The 21103-nt window shown below is 39.0% G+C and overlaps 1 protein-coding gene across 1 annotated transcript in view; it reads right to left on the bottom strand.

Annotated features, from left to right (window-relative positions):
- Positions 1-2025: 2025 nt before the first annotated feature.
- Positions 2026-21103, bottom strand: part of LOC309963316 (nuclear autoantigen Sp-100-like) — a gene marked incomplete at its 3' end in the record, with an annotated part of 77110 nt that continues 58032 nt past the window's right edge. The window contains exons 12-13 of the mRNA XM_082841607.1: positions 16704-16757; positions 2026-2087 (exon numbers count right to left, since the gene is read on the bottom strand). Of these exons, the coding sequence (XP_082697733.1) occupies positions 2026-2087; positions 16704-16757 (116 nt within the window). The remainder of the gene's footprint in view (positions 2088-16703; positions 16758-21103) is intronic.

The raw sequence follows: 21103 nt of genomic DNA, 5'->3' as shown, positions 1-21103 counted from the left end.
CTAATGTTTATTAATTTTAAAAGAGTGGGAATGCCATCTTTCCTCCAGCCTATCTGGGATGCTGTGTGGAAAAGAGCTAACAGAACAGAACTGAGGCTGCTTTCTTGAGAATGTCTGCTTGCAAGGTTGGCGCCTGGCTGGTACCTGGGAACTTGGATTTGGGGAGGGGTCTCACCACTCCCAGAACTGAAGAGTAGCTCACTGTGCCTTAACTGTTTATACAAACAGTATGGTTTATGTGAACACCTGCCTTCCGTCTGGGAGTTTGGAATTCTGGCATGTGCTAGGCAGAGGGTACTTATGTAACTAACCCCTGATAAAAACCCTGGACTCTCAGGCTCAGGGCAGCTTCCCTGGCAGACAACATTTCACATGTGTTGTTACAATTCACTGCTGGTGAATTAAGTGTGTCCTGGTGACCCGACTGGGAGAAGACTCTTGGAAACTGACACCTGTACCATGGGCCTTTTCCCTTTGCTGATTTTGCTTTGTATCCTTTCAATTTAATAAATCACAGCCATGAGTTCAACTATATGCTGAGTCCTTTCAGTCCTCCTAGTGAGGCACCAAACCTAGAGACCCTCAATACAGGTGTCTACCCCCTGTATAATATATTATACACATGGGAGCTTTCCAGTTGAAAAGTTTAGAAGACCACGAAGCCCACCTTTTTCCATTTTCTCCTTGTATAAAATCCCCTTCGCCTCACCACAAGTCACAGGAGGTTCAGGAAGCTGAAAATCCATATTTGTTTTTCTGGGAATTCTTGGACCTGCAAGGAAGCATTGGTTTCTTCATTCCACCTTGCTCTAAAACTGTGTACCGTCTCTCCTCACCCATCTTGAGATCCTTCTTTATAACTTAAAATGTAATGGAAGGATTTCCCCCATGAATTAGGTACATTTCTAGGCAGATTAGGTACATAAAGATAACGTCACCCTCCACCACCATCCTCTAAAATCCTACATACAAACCTCTTGTGGAAGGATCTGATTCCCAAGCTTGCTGGCCCCAACTACCTATTGCATGATAATTTTCCTCCTGCTGATTTGAAGGAAGATTTATAGTCATATTATTGCTTTGAAGTTATGCAGATGGAGAAAAAACCCTCAACTTTTAATTTTTTCTCCCCATTTGAGGGCTCACCTGGGGAAAAAAGGAGGATTGCAATGGGACCCCCAGCAGGGGCAGTGTCTGTCTTCCCACCTTGCTCTCTGTTTCACTTCTCTCTCATGTGAGCTTTCTCTGTGGCTAGAAGGTAGTTTGCTCTAGAAGAAACTGCACATTGCTCAGGGAGAGGGTTTCTGTACATCCTTGGGTGAGGGTGCTGGCATCTAATTCCTCTGAAGCAGGTGTTGAAAGTCTTAGAAAGAATGTCAGTAGCAGGAGCACCTTCTCTTGCCCTTCTCACCAACATTGAGGAGGATCCTTTAGACAGGTCTGGGGGCTTCTCTCTGGATGGGGAGGGTAGGCTGTCAAGAGCCCTTCCAGCGTCAGTTCTATTAGAGCTGGGGTGGGTGTAGGGGGCCATTCAGTCTAATTCACCTGCCAGCCACCAATTTACAGAGGAGGAAATTGAAGCAAGAAAGAACAGTGGACAAGCCAAAGTTACACAGTCAAAGGAATTTTAGGAATTAGGACATAGGTCTTGTGTTACCACCCAGAGTCCCCCTTGGTGGGGAGCCTATGGCTCTCTACATGGGCAAGACAAGGGCGAGAGAAATATCATGTGAGTCATACCTTTTATATATTTTTCTTTGTATTTCCCTCCTCAAGAGTTATCAGTGCAGTGAGAGGAGCCCTGCTGAGGCCCAAGGAGGCCTGGGGGTCTCTCGCAGATCTTCTGACTAATCAATGGAGTGCGTGTTATCACCATCCTGTCATGTGGTCGAAATTGACCAAGACCAAGGACTTATCCTAACGTTTGCTATCGGCTCTGAAAGCCAATTAAGAAAATGTATTGATCACTAAAAATATGGATTATAAAATAAAAATTTAGATGTTTAATTATTAAAATTGCATTAATCACTTATTTTTGCCTCTTTTTCTGCCTCTTTTCAAAGGCCCAGTGTTGATTGTTTTTCTCCCTGAGGAAGTAGAAAAGTAACATAAATGTCTCTTTTTATAACATTGCATTGCAAATAGTAGTGTTTTGCAAAAATACCATTCAAATGTCACTTTTTAGGAGTTTACCTAGTACTTCAAGAAAAATATCAAATGCTTAGATCAGGAGTTAGGAACTTTCTCTGTAAAGGGCCAGATAGTAAATATTTAAGGTATTGTGGACCACAATCTCCTTTGTGACTACTCAACTCTACTGTTTTATTGTAAAAGCATCCATAGACAATTCATAAATGGAAAGATGTGACTGTGGCTACGTTCTGATAAAAAATTATTTACAAAACAATTCATGGGGCTTCCCTGGTGGCGCAGTGGCTGAGAGTCCGCCTGCTGATGCAGGGTACACGGGTTCGTGCCCCGGTCCGGGAAGATCCCACGTGCCGCGGAGTGGCTGGGCCCGTGAGCCATGGCCGCTGAGCCTGCGCGTCCGGAGCCTGTGCTCCGCAACGGGAGAGGCCACAACAGTGAGAGGCCCGCGTACCGCAAAAAAAACAATTCATGGGTTGAATTTGCCCTGTGGGCCATAGTTTGCGGAACTCTGGTCTAGACTTGGTTAGTTACAAAGATGATGTTTAACTGAGATATATGCTATATTTCTTTTACTCCAAGTCATTCCAAATAAAACTGAAACCGTGTTTTATGTGTTTCCCAAGCAACAGAGCGGCAAGGTGAGAAGAGTAATGAAATTGTACATCTTTTGAGTCCTTGTTGTGTGCCAGGAACTATCCTTAGACCTTGCCTCTATTAATTGACTTTATCTTTAGAGCAAATTTAGTCAAATTAGGGACTTAGTCAAATAGGGACTAATACTATCCTTATCTTACAGATGAGGAAATTGATATGCACAGATATAAATGCAAATTAACTAAAAGCATCGAAGATTTACTTTGATAAAGAGGCGGAGACAAAAGGCAGTAATATTAGGTCTCAAGGGGGGCTTCATGCTCAACTCTATAGGTCAGATAGCTGCTGTAAACCTAAACTTGAAAGATTTTTGTATCAAAAATGGTCTCAAAAATGAGCAAGGACTTAAAAACTAGCCCAATGGCTCAATGAAGGGGAGCTTATAAAATTGATGACCAAGTTCCAAAAGTTGTAGGGTTAGAGATGGCACAAAAGGTTGACTTAAGAGATGTTTCAGAAAAATGTAGTTTCTGATTTAATTGTTGATTTTGTCCAAAAAGGTTGATCATGTCCATGTTCATGTTCAGGTCTGCCATCATTCAAATGTGTCTGAAAGTTGGAAGTCAGGGATGCTTTCTTGCTAAAGGTCTGTGCCCATCATTCTGTTCCCATGGCTGGAATCCTGGGGTGTTAATTTGGGTAATGCAGGTCCCAGGAGAAAATCCCCTCCAGAAAGTCAATCATGACTAATCTTTCCTTTAAGCAGATTATGACCAGATGCAGCTGGAAAGGAATATTTCCTTCAGCCAAACACAAAAAGCCTTCAGGTTGATGATGTTATCTCATATTCTGGGACTTTGCCATAACAATTACTCAAGTTTAAAAAAAAAAAATCTCACCAAAATAAAAATGGCCCCATGAGACATTTATTAATTATTTTCATCCCAAGAGAAATCACACCCCAAGATCAACATGTTCTACCTTACAAAATGTTATCCTTAGGAAGTTATTCAAAGTATTAGGGAGGTACACTGAGGAGAGATTACTAAACCTGTATAAGAGAATCATAAGCATGGCTATGATCTTGAAGACCTAAGAGGAACAAGTGAATGGGGAACAATGTAGACCTGAAAGTAGATGAAGCTTTCTTTAAAAATTGCTCTAGATGGACTGGTTTCAAAGAACATTACAGTACCAAATATGGTAGTTAGTAGTTGCCAGGTATAAAAGGTTATCCACACAGGTGTGGGTCTTGGTGAAACAGTCCTCTCCGGTCCTCTTCAGCACTGATGCTGAAGTGGGAAAAGGCCAGTTCTGATTCTCTCTCTCTCTTTTCCTGCAAGAATCAAGCCCCACTGTCCCACAAGAAGACACTTGTGTTCTCTTGGCTTTCTCCTTGCTCTCCTTTCCCATGCAGTGATGAAATTGAAATCCCAGCTCTAATTATAACTTGAGTCTGTCCAACAGTAGCCCTAATTGGCAAATGTGCATTCTCTTGCTCTCAGTTTCTCTCTGTTTAAATATTTCTGGGACTAGTTGGTGAGTTAGACTACTATTTCATCAAAGCCTGTTGAGGACAAACAACTTCATGGCAAACAAACAGAAACTCGTTGTACACCAGCTCAGTTCTCAGAAATTTGGTCTGGAGACCAGATCATATGAACAAAGTGCTGCTAAACTTTACAGGGGTTATTTGTGTGTTAGCGAGAACCAGCACTTTATCATCTTAGATCCAGAAAGTAAAATGCCTGGACAAAGTAGGATTTAATTATTCTTGGGTCTACCATCTTAATAAACAACTACTAATGCTATACTAAAACCCTACATTAACTCTTACAAATAATAATGTGGTCAGAAAAATTAAAAGTCATTTAAAAATAATTTTCTTAATAGTTGGAACTAATCTTTATGGGCAAAATAGTATATCAGGATGTTTAGGTGATCTTTTGGTTGCCTCAGAGTATCAGAGAGTCTGCAGTGTGTAAGAACAATAGAATATAGGAGCCCAGTATGCCTAGATCCTAAAGCAAGTGTTAGTCTAGCCCTGTTGCACAGACCATGGTAAGCGATAGTGAGGCTGGTTCTGCCAGAACAGGCCTTCCCCACCTCCAGGTCTTGTGAAAGAGGCTACATTTCTTTCAAGAGAATTGTCAGACACCTCCCCTCAAGCCAAGACAAAATATGTTAAAGGATCCACACAGGAGATGGACCTCAGTCCTTGGGACATCAGGGAAGGAGAGATTATCAGACTCATCCTTGCCAATATAAAGGTGAACATCATGGCTAGTGTGTTCTGTGGTGGGAGAAGGGCTGAGCCAGGAGTCAGCAAGGGAATCAATGAAGAAGCATGATTCCCTTGGCCTGGTGGGGGGGCCCTGTGGATGGGAGTTGAACTGGGTATTTTTGAGAGATACTCTTCCCAAAAGAACCACATAGGGCAACGAGGTAGCTGCTGCAAGGGTGCTAACCTTCCAGAAGGACCATCTAATGTCTTCATTCCCAAGCAAGTTGGCCACCACTCACTACTGACAGGTGGTAAAATACATTGCTTCTGCTGTTCTAGTGGGAAATTTCTAGCCAAATTTGTTTTTCCAGACAAAGAGTTTTAGATTGTAATTTGTCTATAATTTGACAAATTTGTAGGTATGATTCAAGGACTAGCTGAGCCGTGAACAGGATCACAATGGGGCAGCCTAGCAGGAGATGGGGGTCTGTCTTATTTGTTTGCCTCACTTCTCCTTCACAGCAGCTTTCTCTTGGCTGGAAGGGAAGCTCAGGGGAGTTCTACTGTCTTCTGAAAATTGCTCAGGGCAGAAGGAGGGTCTACCTCTGCATGAGAGGGTGTGTGTGTGGGGGGGGGGCGGGGAACTCAGAGTCTGACTCCACAGAAAGGAGTCTTAAGATGAACTTGAGAATGATTAGCTGCTGTTCCTGCCCTTCCAGCCAGTGATGTTAGGAATCCATTAAAGATTTGGGGAATCCATTAAAGACACTCCTTGGGCTCCCTGTTCTTGATGCCGATGAGAGAGCTGTCCATGGTCCTTACCAAGTCCAGTGGTAGATCTACAGAATGTGAAGCTGTATATGAAGCTGGGATGGGCCTTGATGGGCAGTCAGTCTCTTTATTATCATTTCACTTTACAGAGGAGTAAACTGAGGCAGAAGAGGCGAAGTGACAGACCCAAGTTTACAGGACTACCTCAGGGTGGTGGGACATGAGGCAGGACATCTTTATCACTTGTGAGTTACACAGTGTTTTATGGCTACAACTATTTCCAGCCTCAAAAGTTACCAGTTCATCAGAGGCAGCACTTCAGTGGCCCTTGGGTCCTGGGTTTTGGCTGTGGATTCATCGCCATGTTGCTTGTTTGAGATATCATATTTCTCTCCCTGTCATGTTTTAGAAGCTGACTAAATCTGATATATTTCTCAACAGTTAGTAGCTACAGAAAGTAATTAGAGAAACAGGTCTATTAACAAAAGCATAGAATAAAGCATGAGAATTTAGATGTTCAGTTAGTAAATTTTATTTGTGTATTTATTTCTTCTTGGTTTGCCTCTTTTCTTTGGGGCTCTGTTACTCAGAATTTCAATGCTATGTCTACCCCTCTTTCCGAGAAAAATATAAAACAGATACTGCTGAAAAGTTGCATGGTATATAATCGTGCTTTTCAAAAATTCCATTTTACTTTAAATTTTCAAAAGTTTACTGCATAAAGAAAAAATATTAACCCATAGTCTTGCACCTACTAAGCCTTTGATGGTTAACCTGGGTTCATCCTAGATTTCATTTTATTTGCCCTCACATTAAGAAAAATTCATTTATATCCACATTAATAAAAAAGAATTTAAGACAGAGTTTTATTCCTTATATCTCAAGGAACACTGTGAGAATAATAATAATGAGAGCTAACAGTTGTTAAGTGCTTATTATATGCTAGACATGAACATAAGACCCTTACTTCTACTACTTTATTTTAGGGATTTTTACTATCCCCACTACCAATGAAGAAACTGAAGCAACCTGAAATTAAAAAATTAAGTGAAGCAATGCAGATTTCCTTTGGTTGAGAGGCAGAATCAATGGCAGTAACACAAGACTTTGGATTGTCTAGGGAGATGTGATGGTGAGCTACACAGATAAAACATAGGCCATCATCTTAGCCCTAAATGAAGGCTTTTAGGCTGAAAATATCATGAAAGTGACCAAAGACCTTGTTCACATGGGTTTGGACAAAAAAAATAGGATTTAAAGAACTAACCAAGAAAATATTGCCCAAGGGGAATTTGTAGAAATAGAACTTCTAGAACTTCAAGTCCTAGAAAACCTTAGGGTTAGAGATATCAAAAAAGGGTTGATTGAAACGCTATGTCAGGGGAATATGCTGTCAGATTTAGGAGGCGTGGGTGGAAAGATGGTGGGGTTTGTGCAGGTGAATCTCCTGAGTGCCATGTTCAAACATGTTGATCTCCAAAGCAGGGCCATAAAGTGCACACATTTCCTTTCCCCTTTCCTTTCCTTTCCTCTCTTCTCCTCTTCTTTGTTTTTCTTTCTTTCCTTCCTTCCTCCCCCTTTTCTCCCTTTCTTCCTTTCTTCTTTCTTTCCTTTCTTTCTTTCTTTCTTTGTTTCTTTTTTTTTTTGCGGTACGTGGGCCTCTCACTGTTGTGGCCTCTCCCATTGTGGAGCACAGGCTCTGGACGGGCAGGCTCAGCAGCCATGGCTCATGGGCCTAGCCACTCCATGGCATGTGGGATCTTCCCGGACCGGGGCATGAACCCATGTCCCCTGCATCGGCAGGCGGACTCTCAACCACTGCGCCACCAGGGAAGCCCTCTTTCTTCTTTCTTTCTTTCTCTCTTTCTTTCTTTCTTTATTCCTTCCTTCCTTCCTTCCTTCCTTCCTTCCTTCCTTCCTTCCTTCCTTCCTTCCTTCCTTCCTTCCTTTCTCTCTCTCTCTCTCTTTCTTTCTTTTCTTTCAATGCCTGGACTACAATTTGGACCTGTTCATAGATATCAACCATAGACATCTTAGACAAAAAAAAAATATTTTCTTTCCCTCTCTATCTTTCTCTGGCACTGTTTGATTCCCCTTTCATCAAACCTGTTGAGGCCAAATAAATTAAAGATACAGAAGTAGTTTAGTTCAGCTTACCAGAGTTCTCCTTATTGGTAGATTTGGGGTTTAAGACCTGCTAATTATTGTTCTTTGTGAATTTTCTTACTCAAATACCCCACAGGAAGTAGAGTGGCTGTTCTTGGGTTTCCCATCCAAATACTATTTATTGACACCAGAGGCTTGCTATAGAAGTTAAGTGTTCCCCTCCCCTCAAGGCAAGTGAGAAGGCTTCAGTCTCAAGGTGATTAATCTGTGTCTCTAAGAGCTTGAAGGAGGCAGAGATGTTTAAAGACTCAAGCCTGGAAAGTCTAGAGAGGGTGGCTGCATTGGGAGCCAACCCCACATCCACTGGTCGTAGGACCATGAAGAGGCATGGTTCTCATGAGCCTCCCTGGGGAAGGGAGGGGCTCAATTAGTTCTAGAGAGATACTGTATCCAGGAGGATCATATGGATGAAAGAGGTGACCCCAGGAGGGGTGTGGACCTCCTAGAAGCTGAGAGACTAAGAAGGAAGTGGTAAGCCATCAGTTAGATTTCCTGCATCAGGGGACCTTCAGTTGAGAAAGTCTCCATAAAGAGAGTGAATATCTGAAGAACCCACAAATATGGCTCATGCATCTGCCATTTCTGGGAGACATGAAGGATCTATTGTAAGAGGGCCATTCCTGCTCCTTACCACTTCCTTCTCTCCTTCCTCCTCAATTTGAATTAGCTAAAAGCAGCACATACTGAATGGTGTTAGAGAGGAAGTGTGGATGAAAGAAGAGGCTGGCCTTATCCAACTTGCTCACTACAAAGTTTACAGTTTTAATATTATATCAGCTCAGTCTTTTAAATACTGAATGAGAATATCACTGCTGCTGAAAAGGATTAGCACAACTCTGGGGCTTATCTAAGACTTCATCCTGGGGCACAGTAAGAATTATTTGAGAGAACAGGTTTGACAAGGAAGTAAGTAGGAGAAAGAACCCACTGTGCTTAGACTACCCATGCCAACTATTATAATAAATCAAGTATGGCAGTGAGATGTCACAAAATCTCAGAGAACAAAAGTCTTAGACTTGGGTAAATATAACCTGGGAAATAAACAAGGTGATAAAGATAAGTATGGAGAAAAAAATGATAGAGATGCTAAAAATATAAGTATATATTTATTTACACTTATTTATATTCTAAAATATATATAACATATAATAATAATATATTTAAATATATATATGGTGTTAGAAATAATCAGCAGAAATGGAAACAAAATATATCTGAATATGTTTCAACTCCAGAAGGAAAATCTTGCCACCTCTACAGTGCTGTATAAACCCAACAGCAGTATTTTATATGATGTGATGTAAAAGAATGAACAAAAGAAATAAAGTATACAAGAAAAACATTAGTAGAATGGGAGAAGGGTGGGAAAAAGAAGAGAGGTGAAGAAGAGGAAGAAAACAAAGAATGAGATAGAAATGAAAATTACAGAACTTAATTCAGAGAATGGAGGGTCACGTATCTCTACTACACCAACATGGTGTGGTATGTGCTATTAGTTTGGTTTAAATAACTGTGTTTAGATCTGATGTGATACCAGGAGTCTGGCTTCTGCTTAATTGATTAAGTTCTCTCTTGTCTGTTTCTCCTCATTTGGTTGAGAGCTGCATTCATCAGTTACAACAAACTTTTCTAACGCTTTCTCTCTTATTTCTCACTCAGGGATGGCTTGTCTGTGGCCACAAAGCTCTGTGTTGCATCCAAGTTCCAGCTCCTTTTATTGCCAAAGGGCCTCAAGCGACAACAAGGGTGGGTTTGAACCAATGGAGAGTCTGAATTTCCCTCTTAATTTGAGGAAATCAGTGACTTTGGACGAAAACATGGAGAACAAGTAAGCAGATTGCTATTTGTCACCCATAATCATCCTTTCTTTTCTTCCATAGGGATAGAGTTACAACCAGACCCTTGGCTGCCTATCTAGAGATTATATTTCTTAGCCTCACCTCCCAGCTAGCTCTGGCCATGTGACTAAGGGTTCTCCAATAGGATGTGAGCAGAAGACTCTGGGTCTTTCCTTTAAAAGAAATAAATGGGTGATATCCCTGTCAAGAAAAGGCAGTAAACAAATCATTTGAATTCTTGAAGAAGAAAACCAAAATAACAGAAGAAATAATTGAAGATAAGTTCAAGAAAAAGTTTTCTGAAATTATTTAAAAAAATGAATATACATATCATAAGTACATGTATTTTCACTCTGTAGCAGAGAAAATTGGCTCCAGTCAACCCTGAAATATATTCCAGCAAACTTACCATACTTTAAAGAATTGAATGGGCAGCCTGGGCAAAACAAGTCATTTTCAAGGGAGAGGGATCTTGTTGGCTATAGAATTTTCCATAGCAACATTTAATGCCACAGAAAAAAGTACAAGAAGTAAAAAATACTTCTAGAAGTAAAGAGTGAGCAAATTATTTTCAGGTATAAAGAATAAAAACAAATACTTTTGAATAGGGAAATTCTGGAAATACTGTTCCTATGAGTACTTGTTCCTTTGAGAAGACTACTAGAGGATCCACTTCAGCAAACCAAGACAGGACTGGAAAAATTTTGGCAAAAGGATTAAAATAAAAATGGAGATGAGGTGACAGGCCAGGGCATAAATGTATATGTCCTTACAATATAGAAATGATATAATATAAAAAAAAAATTGGGAGGAAGGGACAAATATGGGTGGTAGGGCAAGGTCATAGTTTGTTCTACAGCTAGGAGTCAAAGGGTATTATTTGGATAAATAAAGGATAAATATAAAGCACATTTAATAGCTAAGAGGTAAAAATAAAGGGAACATCATGGCCTAAATTGGGTGAGAGGGGAAAGAGAAATAAGACATACACTAATTTTATAAATCTCCTGGGTGGGAAATTAATGGGTTCTGTCTAAAGAGAGGACCAAAGGTATCACATAAAGGTAATTCTAAGAGTAATCACTATAACAAAAGTACAAACCTTTGTAAGTATCAGAAGTATATACTCCTAACCAATGGAAATATGGGAAATGAGCAGGGGCTCAACCATTCATTTCTTTTAAGGGAAAGACCCAAAAGAGGCTCACATTTTTTCTACTCAGATGCCATAGTCGCTTGGCAGGACAGGGAAAGCTGGGAGGGTTAGTCTCAGCTAAGCAGTCATATGCCCAGCTGTAACCACTACCACAAAAATGCAAACCTTCCTAAGTATCACAAGCACATACATGCACATAAATGCATTGAAGACAGAATGCAGAGTGTTGGCATTTTTAATATCTAAGACACTAGAACAAGATGAATCAACAATATAAATTAATATGACAGGAAAAAGTTCAAACACTTTGGTCCTAAAAATAAAAATAGATGGACTTAATTCACTTATTTAAATAAAATATTTTGAGATTAAATTACAAAGTAAACCCCAACTTTTAACCATATACAAAACACTCAAGTAAAAACATATTTTTAAATGTTGAAAATAAATGTATAGACAAAGGTATATTCAGCATACATCAACAAAAAGAAACCAGGAAGTCATGATCTGAATTTCAAAGAAAGTGTGATTCAGGCCAAAAAGTTTTAAGCAAGTAGAAAATACAGGAAATGCCATGAGAGGTAAAAACACTCTACTAGTAGACAATTTTATTGTTATGTCCCGCAGTCCACAGGTGATCAAGTGGACAAAATGAGGAGGCTATGAAAGACTCAAATAATATGTTTTAACAGGGTTGATATTATTGATACATATTCAACTCCATACCCAGAAAATAGAGAACGTACATTTTCTCCCACCCTCTCTTAAGTAACTCTTGGGTCAAAGAGTAAATATAAATCCAAATTGCAGGCTATCTGGCAAACAACAATAATAAAATGTTGCCTATGAGAACAGATGTATTATTTAATTTAAAATAATTCTAGAAAGAATGAAAATATGTATACATACAGCCAATTTTCATTATTCACAGATTCCATATTTGTGAAGTCACCCACTCCCTAAAGTTTATTTGCACCCCCCAAATCAGTACTCAGGGCACTTTCATGGTCATTCATGGTGATGCACAGAGCAGTGAAAAATCTGAGTTGCCGGCCGCACCTGTTCCCAGATGAGGTTGAACAAGGCAATGCTCTGTCTCCTTGTTTCAGCGTATTCTGTAAACAAGTTTCCTTTTGCCGACTATTTAGTTCCATGTTTTTCTCACTTTTGTGTTTTCTGTTGGTGATTTTGCTGCTTAAAATGGCCCCCAAGCCTAGTGCTGAAGTGCTGTCTAGTGTTCCTAAGACAGTGATGTGACTTATGGAGAAAATCTGTGTGTTAGATAAGCTCTGATCAGGCATGAGTTATAGTGCTGTCGGCTGTGAGTTCAACATTGATGAATCAACGTATATATTAAATTAGGTGTCTTTAAACAGAAACACTCAGAAAACAAAGATATATATTTATTGGTTTACAAAAATGTGACCAGAGGCTCACAGGTACCAAACCCTGTATTTCTCCTGGGAGCAAAGGTACAAGATTAGCTATTTTTGTGTTTGGGGTGATTCATGAAACCTATATACCATGAAAAATGAGAACCGGCTGTATATGTATACACACACACACACACAATTATTTTCAGAGTTCACCCACTTTTTTCATTGTTTTTTATTTCATTTATTATACTTTTCAATCTCAGAATTTCTATTTGGTTCTTTTTAAAAATATATATATATAGTTTTGAAACTTGATGAATGAATGTGGGGTGGGGGTTAGGAAAAAGGGAGGAATCAAACACATCTTCTATACTTTTGGCTCAAGCAACTGAGTAGAATTAGTGCCATTTACTGAGATACGGGTGAGATGTGGTGGATGACAGGTTTGGAAGTGAAATAAAGGAATCTGTTTCATGTGTCAAATTTGAGACTCCAAGTGGAAGTTTGGAGTAAGAAGTTGAACTTATGACTTGGCAGTTCAATAGAGGCATCAAAGGAGGTGAAGTATAACTGGCAGGCATTAACATATTGATGGAATTTATAGCTACCAGACTGGATGTAGTCCCTAGGGATGAAATCTCTGGTACATGCCAACATGTAGATATCAGGAAGCCATGAAGGGACCATCACCACCAATAGAACCACCACTATTGAAACTATCATCAACATCACCAACAAATGACCAGGAAGGAGCTATTAGCAAGTAGGAGACCGTGATGCTCCAGAAGACAAGAGAGTGCATCAGGTTCTCCCAGCTTACTCACCTGAGCACAGTGATGCCAAGGCTTGCCAGGTGCTATGAAGCAAGAGGCAACCAATGACCTCCCAGTCAGAAAGACCAGGATCAGGCCACCCTCCGATAAGCTGCACCAGCTCCATCCTCTTGACGGGAGAAACCAGCCTGTTAGGGACAGATCCCTTCAGGTCTAATGCCCAGGCTCCTGGGAAGATGTTTGCCTCCCCATGCACACTGCTCTCCACACCTGCTGCCTACGCCTGCCTCACCCATGAGGTCAGCAGAGCAGCTCATCTATGGTCAATCTGTATAGCCCTCTTGGGAGCCTGTGGTGTAGAGGCAGCCTCACCCTCACAATGAGATCTGCAGAGAATCCTCATTAGCCAACAACACCGATTACCACATCACTATCCATGACAAAGAACTAACTACGAAAAATTACCAACCTTCTAATTGTAGTTTGCTGACACTTCTTTATCCCTCCCTTTATTTTAATGTCTTTTTTGGCTTTAAGTATACCATCATATATTTGGATTAAACTTTTCACAAACTGATAGAATTAATTTATTCATTCAAATTACTATCCAACACATTCTTGGATGCATCAATATGCAGAAGCTTAACTATTTCTAAAGCAGACTCTCTTCTTACCTGCCACACAGCAGGAGGAAGGAATTCCTTTGATGCTAGGAACTTTAACCTGGGGCAAGGACAGACGGAGGAGGAAATCATTCCAAGTGTTTGGGGTATGACATTGGTCTAACCTTGTGGAATTAGTACTTTTTTGTTTCATCATGGTGGAAAAATACGGAGGTTCCCACGTTGCATTTAGCATGTAAGGTTGCTAGATTGTGGGGCTGTGTCAACAAGTATATGTGTCACTGGGAACCATTGCTGTGACCGGACCCTGGGCTATGTTGCAAATGAGACCCTTGACTCTTTGCCTCTGGGTGAAACTCAGAGTTTTTAAGAAAGGAAAGCTCTGGGTTCACTTCTTTCTTCTCTGGAAGCAGGGGTCACTGTGAATTATCCTGCCACATTATAGGACGAGCTATGGGAACTTCATATGCAGCCAACAGAATTCTATCCAGTCTTTAGCATGAGCACAAGCTTGGCCAAAGTCTTTCAAAATCTTGGCCTCTCTGCTAAAGCCTTCTATACCTCTGTTTTGTGGGATATCCCAAATCTGGTTTTTCCTTCCATTATGCCAAATTCCCATGCTACACCGGTAATGATGCTCAGTTTTGAAGTCTGTTTGTATATCTTCACCCAAAATGGGTACCATGAAGGAAGACTGGGTTTTAGCAGTCATTAGTATAGATGTGGTCTGATTTTCCAGGAAAGAGAAGTTGTAGAAGTTTGAGAGTGTGAAATGGGTAAATCGAGCCGTGAATATTGAAGTGGGATGAGGCCCATAGGATGAGGTCTGGTAAATAGAACGTGTATAAAGAAGAGTCCTCAGTATTTGGAGATCAAAGAAAAACTGTAGAAAGTATTTTAATGATACTGGTAATAATATTTAGCCTGTAAGTAGTAATGCTTATTAAATATAAGATATAGTTTAAAAAAAATATCGTAAACATCCTCACGTAAATGCTGAACAAATCATTCACATTATGTATTTAGGTGAAGGCAAGACAGGAAATTTGAAAAAAAATGATAAAGATCACAAGCTGATTCAGATTTAGCAACAAGATGGGAGGCTGAAGTAGAAAAATTTATATACATCTTATTTTACTATTTTTAAAATACTTTCCAGGTCCTTTTTTCTCTATTTCTGCCAACACAATCCAACTCTGTGGGCCTGCGTTTCTTACAAGGCTAACTAATCAAATTCCAGAGACCAGATTTTTAAAATGTAAGTCTTCATAACTAACAGAATTACAGAAAAAGGAGGGAAAGTCCCCTCAAACCATAGCTGTAGAAGGAGAGAGAGCAGTCTGTACCACAAAACTAACATAAAGAATTGATTTGACAGTATTAAATTGAGAAATTTCATAAGAAGATAAGTCTTGTAAAATATGGAGATGTGTCTGTTTGTAACCATTACCAATTTGTTCTGTTCTCTGTAATATAAACTTGTCCTTGAAAGAGTTATTTGAAGGGGTCTTGTAATAACCCCCTCATCTGAAATTATTGCCACTTCTTATGAAGACAATTTCTTCAGAAACTTAATTCTGACTGACTGTCTTGATCATTTGGGGGCCTGGCCATAATATTTTAAGTGACATTTGGATCCTTAAACTGTACAGATGCTTGTAAGATTTTATATTGAATCAGAAGAAGATCCTTGGCATTCTGATTTCCTCATATGCAAATGGATAATAAAATGACCATAGATTTCCTATTTAAATAAAGATTTTGAGAGTCTTGTCTCACTTAAATTTATTCCAGCTATTTTGTAATGGGAAAAAAAGATATTCATAGAGAGAAACAAATGGCTTCGGCATATAAATTTTTTTAAGATGTATGAAAATTCTTAGTAGAAGAACATTAAATAAGATGTGAATAAATGGGTATAAGTCTTTGTTCTCCCCAAAGTAATCTGCAACTTCAACATATTTCTAATTAGAACTTCCAATGAACTTGGGAAGGGAGTGGAGGAATCTTCTTGAGTTAATTTTAAAATTCACCCCCAGTGAATCATCAGTCTGGTGCTATTTCTGAGCTCTCCTTTATCTTTTGCAATTTTCTTGTAAAAGAAAAACTAATATATAGACAAGCGAAGACACTGTGTGATCAAAGTGGTGATTGAAATCATAATGTAATAGTGTAAGGAATATTTTTAAAATTCTCACCTCACATACACACAAATAGGCAAAACTCACAGGGTTTTGGATGTAAATATTAAAAATGATAAGGTACTTCAAATATTCTAGAATCAAATATAGAGCAATATTTTTAAAATCTTCAGCTAGAAGCTGTTGTAAATATGATAGGAAACCAAAGAACTAGAGAGAAAAAAGCTAACAAATTTGATTCCTAAAAATGTATAACTTCTCTAGGACAAAATATTCTATTAACAAACCTAAAAGAAAAACAACAAATGGGACAAAATGTTAGGAACATATAGAATCAAGATTTAATGTACATGTATATCATATAAAGATTTCTATATTCATTCAGCTTGGTAAGAAAAATACAAATACCACAACATGACTGAGCATTCTATGACAGAGTTCTATGAAGAAGAAAAACCAATGACCAATAACAAATGGAAAATACTCAACCACACTAAAAATGAAAATAGTGCATGTTAAAGCATCCCTTAAAAAGAATTTGTAGTTCAATTTAAAATGTTAAATATTTCAATTTTCTAGATATGATATAATAATTTTAAGAGGGAAAGTTTGCATAGAATTATCCTATTTAGATAAATAAAACTACATTGCAAAATGTGTTAACACATGCATAGAAAAATTCTGGAAAAATATATAACAGTGTTTATAAGAAACATTTTAAAATCAGCATAAAAAGCAATGTGAAGATATGAGCATTTTGAAAAAATAGTTACTTTAAAAGGCACTAATTTTTTGTCTTATTAAAGGTATAGAAAATAATAATAAACTTTAGCATTAAAAAATAGTTGGTTTGTAACATGAAAATCGAGTAAATTCTTATGCACTCTTACTTCTTTTCTCACTGTGTTTTCCCAAAGTAGAATTGCTTCCAGTGTCCGTGGTATCTAGAAAGTAACAGGTGTTGGTCAGAAACTAAAAATTTTGAAACTGTAAAAAACTGTAAAACTTTGAAAACTCTCTTCACTACTTATGTGCATCAGTTTCCTCATTTATGAAACAGGGATAACAATAGTTATGCTGTTCAGGTTTTAAATTTCTTATGAAGATTAAATGAGATCTTAGTTGCAAAAGCTAATGAGAAATCACTGTATAAATCAGTAACATGCCAGAGAGCATCCTTCAAAACTATATGGTGAGTTCATGAATAGTTGTCTGAGGTCTTTTATTCCTGTCAGGGCAAAGGACCGTTTATTTGTCTTTTGAGGCCTTTCCAAGGTTTTGACAAAGTGACACTATTATCTACCAGCAGAAGAGCACTTTTATTTCTTTGCTCTACGGTACTGCCATTTTTGCCAGTGTATTTCAATGACATCATCCATGTATAATCAACAGGACCCATTCTGTTAAACAGAATTCTTTTCTCCCTGCAGTTCCCCAATGGGTCAGTTCAAGCAAATGAAGAGGGGAATGGGATTCTGACATAGACTGGATGTACTCCTTGTCAAAGTATGTTTAGAGTCAAGTGCATCAGGAACTGGAGCTCTGATTTCAGACTCCTGAAATGCTGCAGCAGAGGCCCTGTGACCTTCACCTTCCATAACTGGCCCGCCCCCTGTTGTGAGCTGGTAGGAGTTCTCCTTGAACACCGATCACTTACCACAGTTCCCCCAGGGTCTGTGGTGTCTGCTGAACCACCTCTACCCTGACCTTGGGTGTCCTTACCCATCATGTCAATGCTTGGCTACTTTCAGTCCTTGCTTCTTGGCTTCTAGACACACTTTTTGAAAAACACATGACACGGGAACATTTCTCAAGTCCTTGGAGCTCTGTTCCTAAGTTACGATTTGTAAAGAATTTTCATTTGCACCCCGCCCCTCACTTCTGACCAGCCACCTTTCACGGACTCCTACATCACAGGGTGACTCTACCTCTGAGGTCGCTTTCTTTTTTGTTGCTTCTCACTGTCCTTGTCCCTTCCTTTTAATCTGCCTTTTCTCTTTTCCTCTTTGCCCAAAATATGTATCTTTGTTTTACTATTTTTTCTTTATATGCTTTTCCCATCCATCCATTAATGACGTTTTTATATACATTTGTACTTACTTTTATGTGACATTATTCTTTTCCAGAAATATTATTTATTACATTCATATGTATATACATAATTCAATTATTAAAATAATTTTTATAGATATTCTCATATAAATACTATAAGAAACTAATTTTTACCAGACAAATTCCAAATGTTGGAAGACAGAAAGTGGACTTTTTTTCTATTCACTCAACAAGTGTGCTGAGCATCTTTCATGTACCAGGTGCTGAGGTGAGTGATGATGATGCATGGAGAGTGAATGCTTGTCAATCTTATGAGCAACCAGGGGACTGACACTTAATGAGTGAGTACATTGAAACATGGAGAACGTTAGGACACAGATTGTACAGGATACTCTGGGGATGCAGAAGGCAGGAGGAACTCGCAGAGTTTGAGATGAGGGACCTCTTCAGGAGGAGGTATCATGGAAGCAGTAGTTAACCAGATTAGGAAGAAAGGTGACTAAGATGATAGTCCCACATGGATGGAGAAGCACGTGCAAAGGTCTGGATTCAGCAAATACAAGTAACCAAAAGGAGTTTAGTATGTCTGAACATAGAGTGAGAGAATGAGAGGGAATGGTGAGAATGGAGAAAGAAGCAGGAGCCTCAGGTGTGGAGCTTTGGAGATCACATGAAGAAGAATTAAATTATTCCTAAAGAAAATTAAGTGATATTTGGCTATTATATAGGAAATCAGCATGAACATAATTGCATTTTTGAAAGATCAATTTAGCTAAATCACTTAGAATGTGTTTGGTGGGAACAGTATGAGAAGGAGGACAAATAAGGAGCCTGTAGACCTAGTTCAAGTGAGAAGTGATATAGATATGGACGAGAGTGCTGGCATGGAGATGGAAATAAATGGACAGGGTGGAGACATATAAAAGGAATAATTGATAGAGTTAGGTGACAGATGGGGTACATCAACTGAGGAGATGGCTGTGTCATGGATGACTCTGAGAATTTCAACTTGAAAGAATGAGTCAGTTAATAAGTGGTTTAGAGATAGCAAACACTGGAGGAGTAGATGCTTTCTTTAGGGGGCAAGATGATGTGCTCAGTTTTAAAAGAGTTGAGTCTGAGAGACATCTAAGTGGAGAAGTCTAGAACCTTCAGGACCTTAGCCAGAGGCCTTTCTGACACTTGGATAATTGAGTTTGGAAGCTTAGAAGGCAGAGCTGGGCTGGAAATGTGTGTTTAGGAACCATTAGATTGTAGATGGTGATTGAAACCCTAAGAGTACATGAAACCCCTTTGGTGAGGTACCTTGTAATCTGGGTGAGTTACAGGAGCCACTTTGATACCTGGGGACACCTTACCCTGAAAACTCACTGCTAGTGTGAACCACCCCTTGTGCCAATGTTGCTTTTGTCTCATGGTCATCTCAGATCCCACAGTTTCTCCATCTCTCTCCTTCCTTTCTTTTGCGCTGCCCTTTTCTCTCTCTACCACGTTTCTCTCATCTTTTAACCCTTTATCTATGCAGTTATCTCTGTGTCTCATCTTTATTCCTCTCCATTGATTGCTTCCTGTATGTATCTCATTTGGTCTAGTTTTTTATGCTTCTGTCTCTGGATCTAGTTTTACCGTTGAAGTACTCCACTTTATATTGTCACATCACTCTCTGTTTTCTCTTTGCTTCAGTTTGTTTCTCTTAATCTTATCTTGATCTTTTGGCTTAAAAAAATTACAATCTTTGTGTTTATCTATATTTTCTTCAACCACATTTGGCTTCATCTCACAGTTTACCACTTTCATTGTCACCATCTGCCTGCTTTTTTGACACTGACCACACTATTGACTATTATTACTTCTGCCAGTTCTCTATGAGCTTTCTACATCACAGGACTGTCCATCAGTCACAGACTTTATTATCATGTTTCTGGTGAACTTCCTAGAGGTATCTTGAAAATTATCCATCTTCCTCTACTAAACTTCCCAATCTCGTGATATTTGGATCTCATGTCCACTTAGAAAAACTTGACACTTACTCAGATATCTTTTAATTTGAAGAAACTTACTCAGATATCTTTTCAGCCTAATTTTTCAATTATTTCTCCTTGCATTATCCACTTAGCATCACCTCCCTCCACCCAGAAGCTGAGCTCTTCTTTCTCTTTTGGCTCCTTCAAACCTGTTGAAAACAGTCCAAATCTGTGCACAGGCCTGTCTGTATATGAGTATGTGTATTGGTGTGTGCATGTATGGCAATGTTTTGGGGGAGAGATAGGTAAAGAAGGAAGAGCTTTTCCTCTGTGCAGACAGTAAAACAAAGATAACTGAGAACTAGTATCACAATTGGCTTTTCTATCACATGCTAATAGATTGGCATCTCTTCTGAGTCTCTTCCTCTATTTATTTTAGAGCTTTGAATCCACAGGACATTGAAGGGAAATAAGGAAACAGCAGACTGTAGATGGCGACCAGGAAACAGACTTTGATGTGGTCATGCTGATCAATGTTCGAAGCTCAGATGGGCTGAAGAAAAATACACCTGTCCAATGACTACACCTCATATCCAACAGAGATTTTCTCTGTCTCTTTCAATCTAGCCACACCTTCTTCTCCTCCTTTTCTTCAATTTTCTACCCATCTGTGAACTTCTCTGTCCCTGATTTCTCTTAACTTCTGTGTTGATTTCTCTCATTTCATCAATTATACTCTTAATATCTGTTCTTTTTATTTCTCTGTTCATCCTTTTTGGCATTATCCTTCTAGGTGTTCTGTATATCATACAACTTGTTCCATTCCTACCCTCTCTGTTTCTTTATGGTTTTTGCTTTTTCCCTCTCAATCTGAATATATATACACATGTATATATACATATACATGTGTATTTATTATCGTTGCTAAATAAGTCTTCTTGCATCAGGCACTGATACATTCCCCTGTGAATATGCCAGGTCCCTCGTATCCCCTCTTTGGACTCTGATCATGTGACACAGCTCTTATCTTCCTGCCGGTTACATAAAATAGTCACCCTTTTTTACCCTTAGACATTTGTACATCTATTTCCTCATCCTAAAATGAGGAAGCAAGAGTTAGCCTTCCTAAGACTTAGAGATTTTGTGGTAACAGAGTAAGATCTCATTTGCCAAAGGAATTTAAAATATCATGGTACAATCCAACTACAATGTGATGAATATCTGTCACAGACTATACTAAAGTTTGAGAATGGTGGATCTGAAGCTTTTATTTC

This window comes from Leucopleurus acutus (genome assembly GCF_964270905.1).
Source record: "Leucopleurus acutus genome assembly, chromosome: 6".
NCBI classification, from domain to species: domain Eukaryota; kingdom Metazoa; phylum Chordata; class Mammalia; order Artiodactyla; family Delphinidae; genus Leucopleurus; species Leucopleurus acutus.
This window is presented reverse-complemented; position numbering and strand designations above follow the sequence as displayed.